Genomic DNA, 19,847 nt, shown 5'->3' on the forward strand with positions numbered 1-19,847 from the left:
TTGCATTTTTTCCACGTTGATGTTAGGAAGCTGTCGCTTCAGGACTGGTTGAGGAGAACATTAATTATGCAAAATGATCAACAAAATGTAACCATTTAGTTCAATAATAAAAAAAAAATCTCCACTTTGCAAATCTGATTCTGGTATCTTCAGACACCTTTGAGAAACTGGCTCAGAACAGAGGATGATGGAGATGGAAGGTCATCAGTGATCTATGCTCCACTTACAGCAATGGGCCCAAGAACTTCTGACACAGTTGACATTGTTAATGATCTGAGCTTCAAGCTGGAGGGCAGATTAGGGAATCCTAATAAAATAACAGTGGTAATCTCTTGTGGGCTGAAATGGATGTTCACTGTGCACATGCAGAGTCCATGGTTCTGTGAGTGACTTAGCTGTACAGTGGACAAGCAGGGGTACAGGTGCCAGGGTCAGGGGTGTCTTGGATTGGGTCCACAGTGTTCTAAAAGGGGAGGGAAAACAGCCAGAAGCCATGGTACTTATTGATACCAACAACACAGGTCAGAAAAGGGATGAGGATCTGAAAAGAGAATACAGGGAGCGTGGTTGAAAGCTGAAAAGCAGCAGCTCAAGGGAGTCATCTCTGGTTTGTGACCTGCAACTTGTGCCAGTGAGGGTAAGAATAGGACGACTTGGCAGATGAATGTGTGGCTGAGGAACTGGTGCACGGGGCAGGGTTTCAGATTTCTGGAACGTAAGGATCTCATCTAGGGAAGGTATGACCTGTGCTAAAGGATGGGTTGCACCTGAACTTGAGAAGAATCAATATCATTGTGAGTAGATTTGCTTGAGTTGTTGGGGAGGGTATAAACTAATTTGGCAGAGGGATGTGAACTAGAGAGATAGGGCTGAGGATGGAACAGTCAGTTTACAAGTAGATGCCGTGTGTAGTGAGACTGTGAGGAAGAACAGGCAGATGATAGAGCGATATTGCAGTCGGTGGGAAGGGCTGGAGAGTACCTTTAAACTGAATAAAAGGATCAACAGTTCAACAGTTTGGAAAAATGAGATTAAATAAAAGGGAAGGAGAGTGCAGGAGAGGTTACAAAAGTCCCCAGAACAAATTAAAAATTGTCTTGCAGTTAGAAATTGGCAGGATGATGTTGTGAGCATCACTGAGTTGTTGCTGAAAGAAGATCACAGTTGGGTGCTCAACATCCAAGGATAAACAGTGTATCATAAGGATACGCAACACATACAAAAAGCTGGAGGAACTCAGCAGGTCAGGCAACATCCGTAGAAATGAGCGGTCAATGTTTTGGGCCGAGACCCTTCGTCAGGACTCATAAGGGTTGACGGTTAGGCAGAGGGGGTGTGGTGGTTCTGTTGCTAACAAATTAAACTAAATCCATAAAAGTGACTGAATGTAAAAAGGCAATGTCATGATAGCCTTGGGGGATTTCAATAGGCAGGTAGATCGTGGAAATCAGGTTGGTGCTGGATCCCAAGAGGGGAATTTGCTGAAAGCCTGTGAATTGCAGTTGAACCCACTAGTTAAAGGTAACCCTGGATTCAGTGTTGTGCAATGAACCAGATTTCATTAGGGAGGATAAGGTAAAGGGACCCTTAGGAGTTAATGACCTTAATGTGATTGAATTCAGCCTACACTCTGAGAAGGAAATGCTAAAATCTGATGTATCACTATTACAGTGGACTGAAGGGAACTACAGAGACATTAGCAAAGAGCTGGACAAAATTGATTGGAAGGGGACATTAGGAGGGATGACAGCGGAGCAGCAACAGCTGGAGTTTCTGGGAACAATTCAGAAGTCACAGGATAGATACATCCCAAAGAAGAAAGAGCATTCTGAAGGGAAGATGAGGCAACCATTGGTGACAAGGGAAGTGAAAGGCAGCATAGAAGCAAAAGAGAGGGCATATAAAGAACAAAAATTAGAGGGAAACTTAAGGATTGGGATGCGTTTAAAAACAAACAAATGGCAACTAGAAAGTACTAAGGAAAGAAAAGGTGAAATATGAAGGTAAACTTGCCAATAATATAAAAGAGAATACCAACATTTTTTTTCAGATATTTAAAGAGTAAAAGAGAGACAAGAGTGGATGTCAGACCTCTGTAAAATGATGCTGGAGAGGCAGTAATGGAGAATTAAAAAATGACAGATGAGCTCGATGAGTATTTTGTGTCAGTTTTCACTGTGGAAGACACCAGCAGTCTGCCAGAAATTCGAGAGTCGGGGAGCAGAAGTGTGTGAAGGTGCCAATATTAGGCAGAAGGCTCTTGGGAAACTGAAAGGTCTGACAGTAGATAAGTCACCGAAACCAGATGGACTATATCCCAAGGTTCTGAAGGAGGTAGCTGAAGAGATTCTGGAGGCATTAGTAGCAAACTTTTAAGAATGACTAGATTCTGGAATAGTTCTGGAGGACTGGAAAATCAGAAATGTCATTCCAATCTTTAAGAAGGAAGAGAGGCAAAAGAAAAGAAATTACAGGCCATAAACACAAGAGATTCTGCAAATGCTGGAAATCCAGAGCAGCACACAAAATGGTGTAGGAACTCAACAGGTCAGGCACTATCTATGAAAATGAATAAACAGTTGATGTTTCAGGACAAGATCTTTCTTCCAGTCTGGGACCACTTACTTTCCTGTGATATGTCAATGATTTGCATGATGGAATTGATGGCTTTGTGGCCTAACTTGCAGATGATATGAAGATAGTTTGAGGAGCAGCTAGTGTTGAGGAAGCAGGGAGTCTGCAAGAGGACTTAGACAGATTTAGAGTTTGGGCAAAGAAATGAGAGATGGAATACAGTGTTGGGAAGTGTATGCTCATACACTCTAAAGTAGAAGGAATAAAGACATAGACTATTTTCCAAACAGGGAGCAGATTCAGAAATCAGAGGCTCAAATGGACAGGGAATCCTCGTGCAAGCTTCCCTATAGATTAACTTGCAGATTGAGTTGGTGATAACGAAAGCAAGTGCGATGTTAGCATTCATTTCAAGTGGATAGAATATAAAATACAGGATGTAATGCTGAGACTTTATAAGGCATTGGTCATGCCACACTCAGAGTATCGTGAGTAATTTTGGGCTCCTTCTCTAAGAAAGCATGTGCTGCACTGGAGAGAGTCCAGAGGAAGTTCAGTAGAATGATCCTGGGAATAAAAGGGTTACATATGAGGAGTGTTTGGTGGTCTGGGCCTATACCCACTGGAGTTTAGAAGAATAAGGGGGGGATCTCATTGACGCCTATCAAACACCGAAAAGCCTTGATAGACTGGATGTGGAAAGGATGGTTTCTATAGTGGGGGAGTCTAGGTCCAGATGGCACAGCCTCAGAATACAAGTCATCCCATTAGAACAGAGATAAGGAGGAACTTCGCTAGCCAGAGCGTGGTGAATCTGTAGAATTCATTGCCTCAGATGGCTTTGGTGGCCAAGTCACTGTGTATAGTTAAAGTGAAGGTTGATATGTTTGATTAGTAAGTATAAAAAGGTTATGGGGAGAAGGTAGGAGAGGGGTGAGAGAGATAATAAATCAGCCATGATGGAATGGCGGAGCTAGTTCAATGGGCCAAAGGGCCTCATTCTGCCCCTATGTCTTATGGGTAGGAAACTATAGTAACTGTAATTGTAATTAGTTTATTATGGTCACATGTACCAACATACAGTGAATAGCTTTACTTTGCTATGGGATCCAGACAGATCATTCTGTATGCGTATTTTTGAGGCAGAACACAAGGAATAAAAATACATGAACACAAGAGATTATGCAGAACCTGGAAATGCAGAGCAACACACACTGAATGTTGGAGAAATTCAGCAGGTCAGGCAGCACCTATGGAGTGGAATAAACAGTCAATATTTCAGGCCAAGATACTTCATCTTGGAAAGGAAGGGGACAGGAGTCAGTTATAGAAACACAGAAAACCCTACAGCACAATACAGGCCCTTCGGCCCAGAAAGCTGTGCTGAACATGTACTTACTTTAGAAATTTGGGTTACCCATAGCCCTCTGTTTATGGGTAAGTGTAGGATCTTTGCTCTGCTGTACCTCATTCCAGAAAAGTGGGTATATCCCAGTGTGAGGGTCTTTAACGATGGATGCTGACTTCTTGATGCGCCACTTTTTGAAATATCCTCATTGGTAGGGAAGGTTGAGGCTGTGATGGTGCTGGTTGAGTCTGTAGTCTTCTGTAGTTACTTGTGATCCTGTGCATTGAGCCTCCATACCATGCTGTAATGCAGTCAGAATACTCTCCACTGTACATCTATATAAGTTTGCAAAAGTCTATGGTGACATTTCCAATGTCCTCAAACTCTTAACATAGTAGGGCCAATGGTGTGCCTTCACTCACAATTGACTAATATGGTGGCCCAGGATAGATCCTCGAAGATGTGAACTTTTCACCCTTTCCATCACTAACTCCGCAGTGAGAACTAGGGTGTGTGTTTCCTGACTTCCCCTTCCAGAAGACCACAACCAGTTACTGGGTCTTGCTGATACTGAGTGTGAGCTTGCGGTTGTGACACCATTCAGCCATTCATGTACACCTCCTCATTGCCATCTAAGGTGTTATGACCTACACTGGCATCATCAGTGAATTTATACATGACGTTTGAGCTCTGCCCAGTGACAGCAAGCGATATAAAGACAGGTGAGCATGTAGGCATGTGGAAGCCACTATCATTTAGGATGATTTAAACCTGCTCAATAGGTACATTAAAATCTTTTCAGTAGAGACAAAGTTCAATGTGGAAGGAAGGGGAGAAACAAGTTTGAAAAACAGAGGAAGAAAAGGCTGAAAATAGTAACATAGAAGATTGGTAGTGTTTAATGGAATAATTTAATTCAGGATCCTTGGGACATAAAGACAATAAACGAGGGTGGAGAAAGGCATGTGTAAAGACGTTCTTTGGAGGACAAGAATGACAACTCAGTTCCTAGTTATGAGTTAAACATAAGAAATAGAAACGGTAGTTTATCAAGACTTGGAGCTTGCTCCACCACGACAGTAGCTGATCAGTTATCTCAGTCACCATTTTCTCTCATTCTCCTCCATTTAACAGCTCTACTTTACAATTTATTTGGATGAGGAAATGGAATGTTGGTTTAGTAAGCTTGCTGATGTCATGAAAGTTGGTGAAATTATGGACAGTTTAGAAGGTTGTCGTAGATTGACAGAGCCTTGTTCCCAGGGAGGAAATGGCTAATACCAGGGGGCATAATTTTAAGGTGATTGCTGAAAGATATAGGGGGGCAGAATATCTTTTTTTTTTAAATACAGAGAGTAGTATTCCCTGCCAGGGGTGGTGATAGGGACAGATACATTAGAGACTTAAGGGACTCGGATAGTCAGATGGATGGTAGTAAAATGGAGGCTACGTAGGACGGAAGGGTTGGATTGATTTTAGAGAAGATTATATGGCTGGCACAAAATTGTCCTGTTCAATGTCCTAATCTGTAGGAGCCATTTCAGAGCTGGGAGAATTTTGGAAGATGTTTACTATCTCAAAGCTCTGAAACAGGTCATCAAAACCTGTGGATTTATCAGCAGTCAAACTCTTTAATTTCTCTAGTAATTTTAACAGCTGCTCATTTGCTCCTGACCTGTTCTAGTCCACTATTTTCACAAAAATTTTGCTGATATTCCACCGTATATGCCAGAACATTGAACAGTACTGCAGCGGAACAGGACCCTCAGACGAAAATATTGCATCAAAGTAATTACATTAGTAATCAAATGCCCAACTAAACTAATCCCTTCTGCCTTAGCAATGTTTGTATCCTTCCATTTATTCACATCCGTGTACTTATCTAAAACCCTCTTGAAGGTTTCTGTTGTATTTGCCCCACCATCACCCAGGCAAGCACATTGCAGACACTCGCAACTGTGTAAAAGAACTTGCCCTGCACATCCCCTTTGAACTTGTCCTCTCTCACCTTAAATGCATCTCCTCTGCTATCATACCTTTCAACAATGGGAAATAAGATACTGGCTGTTTAATCTATCATGCCTCTCATAATCACATAAACTTCTGTCAGATCTACCTTTAGGCTCTGCCATTCCAGCGAAAACATTCCAAATTTCTCCAGCCACAGCTTATAGCACATGTCCTGCATTGCAGGAAGCATCCTGCTAAACCTCTTCAGCACCGTCTCCAACATGCGACTAGTATCCTGAGCTGTATATATTTCAATGCCAGGAGTATTGTAGGAAGGGTGAATGAGCTGAGGGCATGGTTCAACACCTGGAATTATGATGTTGTAGCCATTAGTGAGACATAGTTGCAGGAAGGGCAGGACTGGCAGCTCATTATTCTGGGGTCCCGTTGATTTTGTAGATGATGGAGTGGGAGAGATTGAAGGAGGGGTGGTGTTAATGGTCAGGGAAAATGTCACAGCAGAGCTCGGTCAGGACAGATTGAATTTACCCAGTGAAGTGTTTTGGGTGGAACTGAGCAATAAGAAAGGTATGACTGCATTAATGGGCTATATTACAGATCACCCAATGGTCCCAGGGGTATAGAGGATCAAATTTGTAGAGAGATCACAGATTGTTGCAAGAAATATAAAGTAGTTATAGTATGTGATTTTAACTTTCCACCTATTGACTGGGAATCCCATACTGTAAAAGGACTGGATATGCTAGAGTTTGTCAAATGTGTTCAGGAAAGTCTTCTTCATCAGTTGGTAGAAGTCCCAATGCGATCCTGGATCTGGTATTAGGGAGTGAGACAGGGCAGGCGACAGAAGTTTGTGTAGGGGAACACTTTACATCTAGTGATCCAATTGCCACTAGTTTCAAAGTGCATTTGTAAGAAGGTAAGTTTAGCCTCCCGGCGACGGACACGTAAGATACAGTCGCTCTTGTCTGCCTTTAATCTCTCCCTTTTCCGATTTAAACTTTGAAATTTCAATATTATTCAGTCGGATCAGTTATAATTATGGCTACTCTCAGAAGCGCCAGAAGAAATCCGGACCCAGGCAACGGAAAGTCCAAGAAAACCGAAGAATTCTCGGAGGAACCTCCCTGGGTTAAGAGACTATAATCTCAAATCAGTAATATCAGCATTGAGATAACTCAACTAAAAGAGAAATTCGAAGGAAAAGTTGACTCTTTGAACCTTGATCTTAAAGAATTAGTTGAAATACTGCGGACCTTTCTTCTCATTCGGAAAAAGCCGAACAACGGATCGTTGACCTCGAAGCTCGATCACCTCGGAACAATATTCGAATTGCCGGACTAAAAGAGAAGTCAGAATCGGCCGACACGCCGGATTATTTCGCAGAAATGTTTCAGTCTTTATTCCCGGAGGTTTGTTTACAGACTTCAGATATGGAAATGGCTCACAGAATCGGCACTTTAAAATCTTTGGATCAAGGTAAAAACAGACATATTGTTGTGCGTTTTCTCCGTTTTAGAGACAAAGACTGCATTATTAAGCTTGCGAGAGAAAAAAAGGCTTTTTCATTATCAGAATTCAGACATTCGCTTTTTTGAAGATTTTCCACGCGAAATTGTTAAGAAGCGTGCTGAATTTGCAACTGCTATGAAATCAGCGTGTGAACAAAAGCTGTTCTCTGCTCCAATATCCAGCAAGATTAAAGCTCTTTGTTAAAAAAGTCTGGCTTTCATATTTTTGCTGATCCAGTTGAAGCACTGAGTTTTATTAATTCTTTGCCTGACGCATCCGATGACGAATCTGAAGCCTGAATGATTTATAATGGCCTGATTGTCTCGCGGCGTGAAGAGTGATGAGATTGGAAGATTTGACGGTTACAGAAGTCTTTACCTTAAAATACATTTTTATCTCTGAAAAAGACTGGTTCGGATGGCTTCAATTTCTGAAGACATAGAGGGAGAACTGTTGAAGACTGTAATAAGTTTGAACCATTTAGAATTTTTTTGCAGCATTTAAATGAATTAATCTTTTTTTGTATTGTTTGCTTTTGTAAAGATTTTTTTAAAGTAATTATTTGGATTTCTTTGTGTTTCAAAGATAGACCAGACAATTTAAAGATGGCGATTGTTTTTCTTTTGTGCACATATTTCAAGCATTGTTTTGGATGTGTTTTTCTTTCCTTATCTAATATTATGAAGGTTACTTTTAATTGAAGGTCGTTTTGTTTTACAAGAAAAACACTTTCCTTCCAAGTTAATTATATTGAGATGGATGTCGACTGTAATGAGTTTTATGTTCGGTAGAGGGAGACAGACTTTTTTTTCTCTTTTTTTTACTTAGGTAGGTGAGGTTTGCACTTGCATTTGCATCTATGCCTTTCTTGGGGCTTGCGTCTATTGATAGCAACTTGTTTCTGGGCTTTGTAGTTTGGGTGGGATTTTTTTTCTTTTTTTTCCCCCATTATGGAATCCCGGAGCATACGCCAATTATTTTTATTGTTGTTCATCTCCGCCATTTTCAACTACCTTATCCTGACATGTGTCTGACTACTCTTTTTAGATACAAAGTTCCATGATGATATCTAAACAGCTAGATGTTTTAACTTGAAATGTTGGAATCATCCTATTAAGCATAAGAAAACATTTTAAGTTATTAACCGATTCCAGCCTGATAGAATCTTTGCTCAAAAGACGTATATTAGGTTATGTGATAAAAATCATTTTTTTTAATTTTGGAAGGCTCCTCAGTTTCACGCAAATTCCCAGAGTAAAACTAGAGGTGTTTCTATTTTTATTGATTCCAATATTCCTATTGATTAGGAGGATATTATAGCTAATATTAATGGTAGAATTTTGATTGTTAAAGGAATAATTTGTAATAGGAAAATGGTTTTGGTTAATATTTATGGACCAAACGTTGATGATCCCTCATTTTTAAAGCTGTTTTTGCTCTATTATCCGATTTAAATGAATATATGTTATTAATGGGTGGTGATCTTAATATTTGTTTAAATCCTTTAATGGATAAATCATCATCCAAATATCAACTCCCTAATCATTCTTCATCACTTATTAATCCCTTTTAAATTGATTACGGTTTAATTGAGGTCTGGAGGCATATGCACCCTAGTGATAGAGAATACTCCCTTTTCTCACATGTTCATAATAAATATTCGAGAATTGACTATTTTATAGTCGACCCTCGACTTTTATTCAATATTCAGAAATGTGAGTATGATGTAATTGTTATTTCTGATCATGTTCCTTTAAACTTAATATTTGAACTGAAAGATGTTGTTTCTACCAGACCATTTTGGCGTTTTCCAGAACATTTATTACAAAGTTCAGAATTTGTTGAGTTTATCAAAGCTCAAATAAAAGAGTTTTTTCTCTTTAATAATATAGGAAATGTCTCTAAGTTAGTAATTTGGGATACATTAAAAGCTTATCTATGTGGTCAAATTATTTTATATATAGCTAAACTGAAGAAACAAACAAAATTGAAATTAGATAAAATCTCTAAACAAGTTAAAGAATTAGATAACATCAATGCAATCTCTCCAAATGTTGTTTCATTTAAAAGAAGAGTAGAATTACAATCACAGTATAATTTATTACTAACATATCCATTGAAGGATATTTGCTTAAATTGAAAAGTCAATTTTATATTTTTGGGGATAAAAATAATAAACTCTTAGCTTCTCAATTAAGAGCAGCTAGAGCTAAAAACAAATCTTAAAGATTCATAAAAATAACAGAGATATAGTAAGTAATCATGAGGACATTAATAATACTTTTCAAGATTTTTACTCTGATCTTTATTGATCTCAATTTCCTGCAGATTCCTCCAAAATGAAGGCTTTTTTACATGAGATTAAATTTCCACAAATTTCCCTTGAAGATCAACAGATGCTTGATGCTCCAATTACCAAACATGAGATTCAGAAAGCTATTTTATCAATGCAATCAGGTAAAGCTCCTGGACTTGATGGTTATTCAGTGGGATTTTACAAAAAAATTGAAAGATTACTTTCTCCATATCTTTTGGAAATATTTCATGAATCCTTTGAGAAGGGTAATTTACCTTCTTTTTATGAAGCATCTATTTCCTTAATTCTTAAAAAAGATAAAAATCCTTTTGAATGCTCATCATATAGACCAGACCTATTTTGCTATTAAATGTGGTTGCAAAAATTCTCTCTAAAATAATGGCTAATCGCTTGGAAAATTTTTAATTAAAATTATTTCTATGGATCAAACAGGCTTTATTAAAGGCCGTTATTCTTTCTCTAATGTTCAGAGATTGATGAACATTATATATTCACCATTATCTAAACAACCTCAATGTGATATCTCTCTTGATGCAGAAAAGGCATTTGATAGAGTTGAGTGGCCATATTTGTTTAAAGTATTAGAAAATTTGGTTTTGGTAATAACTGCAGTAGATGGATTCAAATGATTTATAAGAATCCTATTGCCACGGTAATTACTAATAATTGCAGGTCTTCTTTTTTCTCACTTTTTCGTGGCACGAGACAAGGATGTCCATTAAGTCTTTTATTAGTTCATCTTGTATTGGAGACTTTAGCTATAACATTACATGAAGCTAAAAATATTCATGGTATCTCTATCAATGGAACCATACATAAGATTTCTCTTTATGCAGATGATCTTTTGATTTTTATTTCAAATCTTGAGGAATCAATTCCTAATCTTTTGGAAACACTTAAAGATTTTGGTAAATTTTCAGGATATAAACTTAACTTGAATAAAAGTAAATTGTTTCCATTAAATGTCCATGATAGTATATATAATGACATTCCTTTTAGAATTGTTAATACATTTAGATATTTAGGTATTATAATTACTAAAAAAGTATAAAGATCTCTATAAAGTGAATATAGTTCCTTTAATGGACTCCGTGAAACAACTATTTTCTAGATGGAATCCACTTACTCTTTCTTTCATAGGTCATATTCATGCTGTGAAAATGATGATTTTACCTAGATTTTTATATATTTTCCAAAATATACCTATCTTTTTAACTAAAAAATTCTTCAATCAAATTGACTCTCTTATTTCTTCTTTTATTTGGAACAATAAGAGACCAAGAATTAATAAGTATCATTTACAAAAGTCTAAAAAAGATGGTGGACTTGCACTTCCTAATTTAAGACTGTATTATTGGGCTGTGAACATCAGACAATTATGTTTTTGGTTATATTGGCTTGATAAAAACCAAAAACCATTATGGGTTGATTTGGAATTAAAAGCTGTTAAACAATTCCATTTAACTTCAATTTTAGGAACTCCATTACCTTTGCAGCTCTCTAAAATTCCAAATTTAAACCTCTATCCAGTTATTAAGCAATCCCTACAGATTTGTTTTCAGTTTCATAATTTTTTAAATTTTAAACAATTTAAGTTATCTAGTTTTTTATATCAAAACTTTTTATTTAAACCTTCAACAACTGATCCCATTTTCCTTTTATGGAAAAATAAAGGAATTCATTCTTTTACAGATTTATTTTGTGATGGTCAATTGATGACTTTTCAGGAGTTAATTAACAAATATTCTCTCGCTCATACACATTTTTTGCAATATTTTCAGGATAGACATTTTTTACAACAATATTTACCTAAGTTTCCATACTTACAAGAATCTGATTTGTTGGATACCATTTTGAAATTGAATCTCTTTGTGAAAGGTTCCATTAGTAGAATTTGTAATTTACTTTTGTTACAAAAAGAAAACCTATCACTAAAGATTAAACAAGGTTGGAAGAGAGAACTTAATATGACCTTTGTTATGAAGATTGGCTTCGAGTTTTGAAAAACGTAAATTCTTCTTCTGTATGTGCCAACCATTGTTTAATTCAATTTAAAATTGTATGCCGTTATTACTTAACAAAGGAGAGACAATGTAAAATATTTCCTAGTATAGATAACTATTGCGATAGATGTAAAACTGAAGTAGCTACTTTGTCACATATGTTCTGGTCATGTTCTTCATTAAAATTGTTCTGGAAATCTTTATTTTCTGCAATCTCTAAAGCTTTAAAAATTAATTTACAACCTAATAGATTGACTGTCCTATTTGGAATAGTTCCGCATCATATTCAGGGTATCTCATTTTCAGATCAACATGTAATTGCATTTGTTACACTACTGGCAAGAAGGGCTATCTTATTAAAATGGAAAGATATTTCTTCCCCTACATTAATTGAATGGTTTTCTCAAGTGATGTTATGTCTTAGTTTGGAAAAAATTAGAAGTTGAACTTTTGATCCTCGATTTGATTTTGAGAGAAGATGGGGTTCTTTTGCCAAATGTTATCAGTTAATTTGAATTAAGTTATAAGGCATCCTTCCAATTTAATTTTTTATATAAATATGAAATGGCAGTTGATGACTTCTTTTATATGTATTTCGATGATGTTCAAATGTATTGCTTCAGGGAGTTGATTCCTAATGGGTTTTTTTTGTAGTTAGTGTTTTTTTTTCTAGTTAGATGGGGTTCTCTTATTTTCCTTCTTTTCCTATATATAAACATTTTTTTCCCATTTTTATATTTTAAGATCGTTTTTTTTCTTCAGCTTTATTAATTGTATACATATTAATCTGTTGAAGTTTTGTATCATTTTGTAGCTGTTGAAGATTATATATCAATAAAAAGATTCTAAAAATGAAAAGTTTAGTCCGTGGATTGAGATTCTAAATTGGAGAAAGGCCAATTTTGATGGTGTCAGAAAGGATCTGACAAGTGTGGTTTGGGACAGGTTGTTTTCTGGCAAATATGTACTTGGTAAGTGGGAGGCCTTCAAAAGCAAATTTGCCAGTACAAAGCTTGCATGTGTGTGTGTGTGACAGATTAAAAAGTAAAGATGACAAGTGTTGGGAACCTTGATTTTCGAGACATATTGAGGCCCTGGTTAAGAGAATAAAGGATGTGCTTAGCAGGTTTAGTCAAGTAGGAACAAATGAAGTGCTTATGGAGTATAAGAAATGTAAGAAAACACTTGAGAAAGAAATCAGGAGGGCAAAAAGAAGGCAGAAGTTGCTCCAGAGACAAGGTGAAGGAGAATCCTCAGGGAAAAGAGCAAACGGATGGTGAGGGACAAAATTGGTCCTCTGGAAGATCAGAATGGTCATCCATGTGCGGAGCCGAAGCAGACAGGGGAGATCTTAAATGCATTCTTGGCATCTGTATTTCAGATTCAGATTCAGTTTATTGCCATTTAGAAAGCACAAATGCAATGCAGTTAAAAAATGAGACAACGTCCCTCCAGAATGATATCACAAAAGCACATGACAAAACAGACTACACCAGAAAATCCACATAACGTTTGGCAATCCCCAATCCAGAGTCCGGAGGGGCTGCTGCGTATTAATATTGTGCTACCGTCTTAGCGCGTTCCCCGGAAAGGAGCTCCAAATCACCCGACAAAACGACCAAAAACTAAAGCTACAAGACCTGCACAAAACCACATAGTTACAATAGTGCAAAGAATAGCATAATTGGTTAAAAAAAACAGATCATGGGAACAGTAAACCTAGTCCAAAGATGTTAAAGGACTAAAAGTTCAAAAGAAACCACCACACAGTTTCCACAAGTCCTCAGGACTCGGGAGATGGACACAGAGTATGTAGAAGTGAGGAAAAACTGCATCAATTTCATGGACCCTGTACAGATTACAGAGAAGGAGGTGATTGCTATCCTGAGACAAATCAGGGTGGATTAATCTGCAGGGTCTGACAAGGTCTGACAACCCTTGAACCTGTGGAAGGCAAGTGCAGAAATTGCAGCAGCCCGAGCAGAGATATTTAAATCATTCTTTGGTTTAAATCATTCTTTAAATCACAGGTACCAGAGGATGGGAGGATAGCCAATGTTGCTCCACTGTTTAAAAAAAGGCTCTAAGCAGAAACCAGGAAATTATAGGCCAGTGAGTCTGACATCAGTTGTGGGACAGTTATCGAAAAGTATTCTAAGGGACCGAATATATGAGCATTTGGACAGACATGGACTGATTAAGGATAGTCAGCACGGCTTCACTGTGTGGTAGATCATTTGCGACCAATCTTATGGAAGACGTTACCAGGAACGTGGATGAAGGCAAGGCAGTGAATGATTAAGTGGACTTCAGCCACGTTTTTGACAAGATCCTGCATGGGAGGCTGGTCAAGGAGGTTCAGTCACTCAGCATTCAAGATGAGGTAGTAAATTGGATTAGACATTGGCTTTGCAGGAGAAGCCAGAGAGTGGTAGTAGATGGTTGCCTCTGACTGGAGGCCTGTGACTAGTGGAGTGCAGCAGGGACCAGTGCTGGGTCCTTTATTGTTAGTCATCTATATCAATGATCTGGGTGATAATGTGGTTAACTAGATCAGCAAATTTGCTTATGATACTAAGAATGGGGTTATACTGGACAGCAAGGAAGGCTATCATAACTTGCATAGGGATCTGCATCAGCTGGAAAAATGGGTTGAAAAGTGGCAGATAGAGTTTAATGCAGAGACGTGTGAAGTTTTTCACTTCTGTAGGACCGATCTGGAATGGTCTTACACAGGGCATTGAGGAGTGTGGTAGAACAAAGGGATCTGGGAATACAGGTACATAATTCATTGAAAGTGTTATCACAAGTAGATAGGGTCATTAGAGAAAGCTTTTGGCACATTGGCCTTCATAAATCAATGTATTGAGTACAGAAGATGGGATATTATGTTGAAGTCATATAAGACATTGGTGAGGTTTGATTTGGAGTGTTGGGTGCAGTTTTGATCACCTACCTACAGGAAAGATGTAAACAAGTATGAGAGAGTTCAGAGAAGATTTACAAGGATGTTGCCAGGTCTGGAGGACCTGAGTTGTAAGGGAAGATTGAATAGGTTAGGGCAGTATTCCCTATAATGTAGAAGATTGAGAGAAGATTTGATGAGATATTCAAAATTCTTAGGGATATAGGTAGGGGAAATGTGAGCAGGCTTTTTCCACTGAGGTGGGGTGGGACCACAACCAGAGGTCTGGGTTAAAGGCGAAAAGTTGAAGGGGAACACAAGGGGAAACTTCTTCACTCAGAGGTTCTTGAGAATGTGGATGAGCTGCCAGCACAAGTGACTGGATAAGGCAGCCCTCGACACGGCAACAAATCAGTGGGAGAAATAACTCAAGGAGGAGCAAAGTGAACAGGGTCAGGAATGCCGGTGAGTTTGCTGACTTGCAGCGATGGTTGAGCGTGGACTGAGGGAGCGGGGCCGACACCGGGATACCGGAACACCAACCGGCGACCTCGGGTGAAGCGAGCCCGCCGTATCCGTGATGGAGAAGGGCCGCAGAAATAGATTCAGGTACCCCCATTCCTTGTTCGTGTGCACTTCACACTGTAAACAGCATAGAAGTAATAAATATAGCGACGACCGCAGAAGTACCGGAATAGTACAAATCGTGGTAGTGCGCATAGGAATGCTAAAGTGATAATGATGGCAGAGGTCCGGCGACAGAGGCTGTAACCCAGTCAACAGAAGCGTTCTGACTCAATTCCCCCAAGTACCCCGTGTCCTGATGCATGAATTGGTCCTCTGCATCCATAGTCGCTATTCTGCGCATTGCCCGTTGCTCCAGTTGACGGTATCTGCAGTCTCCCATGTCTCCTCCTCCTATTACCACTCTGCATTTCTACCAGTCGTTCCACCTCTTCAGTGTGTTGGCGGCATTGAGGAGCTGAGGTTGCAACCTGATCTCTCTCGGGTGGTTCCCCAAATTCCCGGGCTTGGAAGCCATCTGGTCGGACAGTCAAGACGAGACCACACCGACGGGGAAAAACACGCGTTACTGAGCTGAAACAGACCCTCTGGCAAACCAGGAAGTAAGCTATATTTACACTTTATAGAATTTTTCCACAAAAAAGTCACCAGTAATCCTTAAAATCTGTTAGAGTGCATTAAACAAAGGCAATATTACTTGAGAAGTTTTAAAAATCTCGGAGTATATTAAAATATTTGATTTTACTTAACAAACTATTAGAAAATATAAAAATATTTTACATGGCAAAACAGTTTGAAATATCTACCTGTGTTTCTTTCAGCCAGGATATTGGTTTCCCTCCAGTTAAGGTGCAGCCCGTCCCTTTTGTACAGATTGTCCCTCAGTAGAAGAGGTTCAAATGACCTTTTCTCTGCTTGTTCTGTTCACTTAAGTTATTTTAGTTCCTTTTATCTTCTATTCACGTCACAAGTAATTTGATTCCTGCCATATTGAACACCTCTTTCACAAGTGTCTCTAAAAGACATTTGTACGTTGGAGTTTGGTTAGTCTTACTGTCTGACAGTTCCAGGGATTAGAGTTTGCTTCTCAGGCACTGTCTGTGCAGAGTTACACATGTTCTTGGAGCCAAAAAGTTCCTCTGGGGGTTCCAGTTTTCTCCCACTTGTTGACAATTTAATAGCATGTGACTACTGTATAATCACCATTCAGTGTGTAAATGGTGTGAGGGGAAACAAGCTGCAGGGGTTCTGGGAAATAAAGAGGGAAAATGGGATTGGTCAAAGGGTCTCTTGTGTCATTATAAGAAATATAAATCTATGTGATAAGAAACACGATGGGATGATATATTGGGGGAATGTTTGGCTGGTGATTTTAATGTGGAGGAGTATGTTATTTTTCGTCTTTATCACCCATTCAGTGGATGTTGAGCAGCGGAGGGAATGCACATTACGGCTTTGAGAATCAGGTAGTGTTCAATGTCTATCTCAAGTTCAAGTGTTTTGTCTTTAATACAACAGATCACTCAGCTCTGGATCTATAAAGGAGGCTTGATTTTCCTGCTGCTTGATGCTGCCACTTCCTTAAATCTTGACTTCTCACCTAACCATCTTGCAGAAGAAGTCTATAAATGGATTTGGTAAGTTATTTGTACAATTATTGATGGAAATTACTATAAATTACATTGAGTGGTGATGTCAGATCAATAACATTAAAGAAATGCATTGAAGAAATAGAGAATGTATTAGAAATGCCATTTGAAAAGTCAGATGTCTTTTGAATTATTATGGACCAAATGTTTCATGGCTCAGAGGTGGGCAAAATCCTTTATTCTCTGTGTGGAATAAATTATTTTGTCCATTTTTTGCGTCGTTGAGCTTTGTTCAGGGAACCTTTTAGTGAAAGACCATTTTTGAGCCATGAAGCACTGAGCCTGAGACATTGGTAGCATGGTTGTCCTGTGGATAATTGTAGTCATGAATTGGATGTGGAAGAGTAAGTGTGACATGAACAGAAAACACACCACCCTCTTTGCTCTTGTACTGGAACTTCACGTGCATTGTTCCTTCCCACTGAGCTGCAGTCTGCCCAATCGCATTCAGAGCCTGCTTCCCCCCACCCCCCGCACTACTTTTACAGGCAAGAATAGGAGATTTATCACTAGCTTTTAATTTTCACCCTGATAATTCATTGATGAAACAGTGGCTTATTGTAAGTTACTGTTCTGTACTCACTCCTTATGATATAACCACTCTTGTGTACTGTCGCTGTACTGTGAAGAAAGAGTTAAATGTGATTCCTCCTTGGTATACGCTAAAATGGCTAACAGCAAGTGGATGCTTGTAAGACAAAATGATGTTAGTCTGGGATGTGATAATGTTTTGAGAAAGTAGTGTGAGTACCAGTCGCCAGCCTTGAACATAGATAGTGGCAAAAAATGTATTTGTCAGGAAACGTGCAGGGGTAAATGTTTACACAATTTCTTTGTGCAAGTGGAAATTTTCTAGGCTAGATTATGACTACTGCTGAGTGAGTCCTTTTTCTCTCTTTCTGTATTTAATTCTTTGTTTCACTCTAATAAAGCAATTTCTGATTGTCTTTAAAACCCCTACAATGCTGCCTCCTTTGTTTGCGAATACCTCTTGCTGCTGTATCCTAAAATAACAAGGAATGAATTTTAAAATACTTTTGTTACATTTACCTATCGCTTAAGCAGTTTATCGCCTTCCCAAATTCACCAATGACTATCACAATTTTGACTGTATTTGCTGTCTAAATAACCTGGTTTTGTAATTGGCAAGTCCATCTCCGTGCTGCAGAGTAACCACTAAAACTGTCACAAAGTTTGGGGCATCCCCTCCTGTTTATAATATCAATTGGGCCATTTCAGTAAAAGTTAGTTGTATATTTGATTGTCGTGAAGTAAAAATGCTTTTAGTGAAATAGAGCAAAAATGTTGTTATGTAAATACTAGATTATTAAATCTTACAGCTGATAAGGGTCAATGCTTTTTTTTACATCATACTGCTAAGCACAGTTTTGGAAAGATACAAGATTGGGTTAAAACTTTAACCAGCTTGACATGAATTTTCCTTCCCTTCTCATTTACCATCAGTTAAGGCGATTGCTTCTATACTGTCGGAGTGTCTTCTTGTCACTCACGGACCACATGTTAGAGGAGTCGAGATGTTAATATTGGTGGGGACTGTGAGATTATCGTTCAGTTGCTTTTCCCTTTGTACAGATGAGATGAGCAAGAATCATGAAGATATCATGTCAAAATTTTACATGTTCATTGTTTGCTTCCCTGTTTCTTTTGATGTGTTAAGGATTTTACAATGTTTGATCCACTATCAGCACTGTGAGCCACCAATTTTGCATATGAGTCATGTTCAAAGAGCCCAGTAATGGGCCTTCAGCTCAATGTGACTGTGTTGACCCTCTATACTAATTTCATTTGCCTGTGCTTGGTCTATAGCCTTGTAAGCCTTGGTGATGCAAGAACTCAGTATGATATTTTAGGATTAACTGCCTCCACTATCCAGTCAGTATGTTCCACATTCTAACCATACTGGGTGAAAAATATGTTTCCTCTAAACTTAAGGCTATAGTTCCTCTGCTGTGAGGAAATGTTTCTCATTTTCTTCCCTATATACACCCGTGTAATTTTGCATGCTTCATTCATCCCAAGGAAAGCAAACCCAGCCTAGTCCACCCTTGGAACTGAAATCCTGGTGAATCTCTTCTGCACCCTCTCCAGTGCAATTACATTCTTCCTATGGTGTGATGACCAGACCTGTACACAGTGCTTCATCTTTGGCCTGACAAATGTATCATAACCTCCTTGCTCTTTTGTTTTCTGTCAATGAAGGTAAGTGTACCATGTGCCGCCTTCACCTTCTCTATGTGTGCTGATATCTACAAGTATCCTTGGATGTTTACACCAAGGTCCATTTGTTCCTCAGTACTCACTGGGGTTTTGCCATTTATTCTGCATGGCCTAGTCTGACCAGCCCTCAAAAATGCATCACACCACACTTACCAAGATTAAATTCCATCTGCCTTTGTTCTGCAACATTTAACCACTCTCAATTATCAAAAACATCACCAATATCGCAAACACAAATCATGCCTGCTACGTTCATATCTAAATCATTAATGTGTATAACAGTGAGAAAACTGTGTGCTTCACTCGCCAGAAGCTTCCAAACACACAAAAATCCTGCCTCCTATAATCAATAGGAGACAGTCACATATTTTTTCCTGAAAATTGAGTCAAACTGCCCCACGCTCACAACAAAACTATGCTGGCTATGTCTATTTTATCTATCTTTCAATCCTGCTTCTCAGATTACTTTCTAAGATCTTCCCTGTTATTGATAAGTTTTCTGCCTGGTTTATCCCTGTAAGTGGTAAAATTGTCATTCAACCAGACAAGAATACACAAGAACACAGCCAAATCAAACAGCGTCCCTCCAGGGCCAAGGTGCAAAACACAGTACCAACAGTCATAAACAGCACACAGCACATATAGGATAGCAGGTAAACATAGAGTCGCACAAATAATATTAATTGGCCCCAGTCACTGAGAAGTATGTCTTGTAAATCGATGGTGGATGTGTGTTATCGGCAAGAACAAGCAGTTTTCAACAGTCTGCAATGAATATATGTACACAATCCAGCTTGTCCTTCCA

The 19,847-nt window shown here is 38.6% G+C and overlaps 2 protein-coding genes across 3 annotated transcripts in view; both read left to right on the plus strand.

Annotated features, from left to right (window-relative positions):
- Positions 1-6,637: 6,637 nt before the first annotated feature.
- LOC132403560 (uncharacterized) lies at positions 6,638-12,480 on the plus strand. The gene is made up of 2 exons (XM_059986949.1): positions 6,638-7,372; positions 9,734-12,480. The coding sequence occupies exon 2, from the start codon at positions 10,805-10,807 to the stop codon at positions 11,723-11,725; it is 921 nt and encodes a 306-aa protein (XP_059842932.1). The 5' UTR covers positions 6,638-7,372; positions 9,734-10,804; the 3' UTR covers positions 11,726-12,480.
- Positions 12,481-15,011: 2,531 nt separating this feature from the next.
- Positions 15,012-19,847, plus strand: part of LOC132404256 (solute carrier family 2, facilitated glucose transporter member 11-like) — a 34,872-nt gene continuing 30,036 nt past the window's right edge. The window contains exons 1-3 of one of the 2 annotated variants that reach the window (XM_059988378.1): positions 15,012-15,239; positions 15,575-15,757; positions 16,674-16,792. In XM_059988378.1, coding sequence (XP_059844361.1) covers positions 16,784-16,792 — 9 coding nt within the window. In that variant the 5' untranslated portion in view covers positions 15,012-15,239; positions 15,575-15,757; positions 16,674-16,783. The remainder of the gene's footprint in view (positions 15,240-15,574; positions 15,758-16,673; positions 16,793-19,847) is intronic. The other variant, XM_059988380.1, reaches the window with a different exon arrangement.

Source organism: Hypanus sabinus, chromosome 13 (assembly GCF_030144855.1).
Source record: "Hypanus sabinus isolate sHypSab1 chromosome 13, sHypSab1.hap1, whole genome shotgun sequence".
Lineage (NCBI taxonomy): Eukaryota > Metazoa > Chordata > Chondrichthyes > Myliobatiformes > Dasyatidae > Hypanus > Hypanus sabinus.

Bases quoted from the DNA above. Each gene is read 5' to 3' on its own strand.
- LOC132403560 (XM_059986949.1), top strand. From the start codon at position 10,805: ATGGACTCCGTGAAACAACTATTTTCTAGATGGAATCCACTTACTCTT.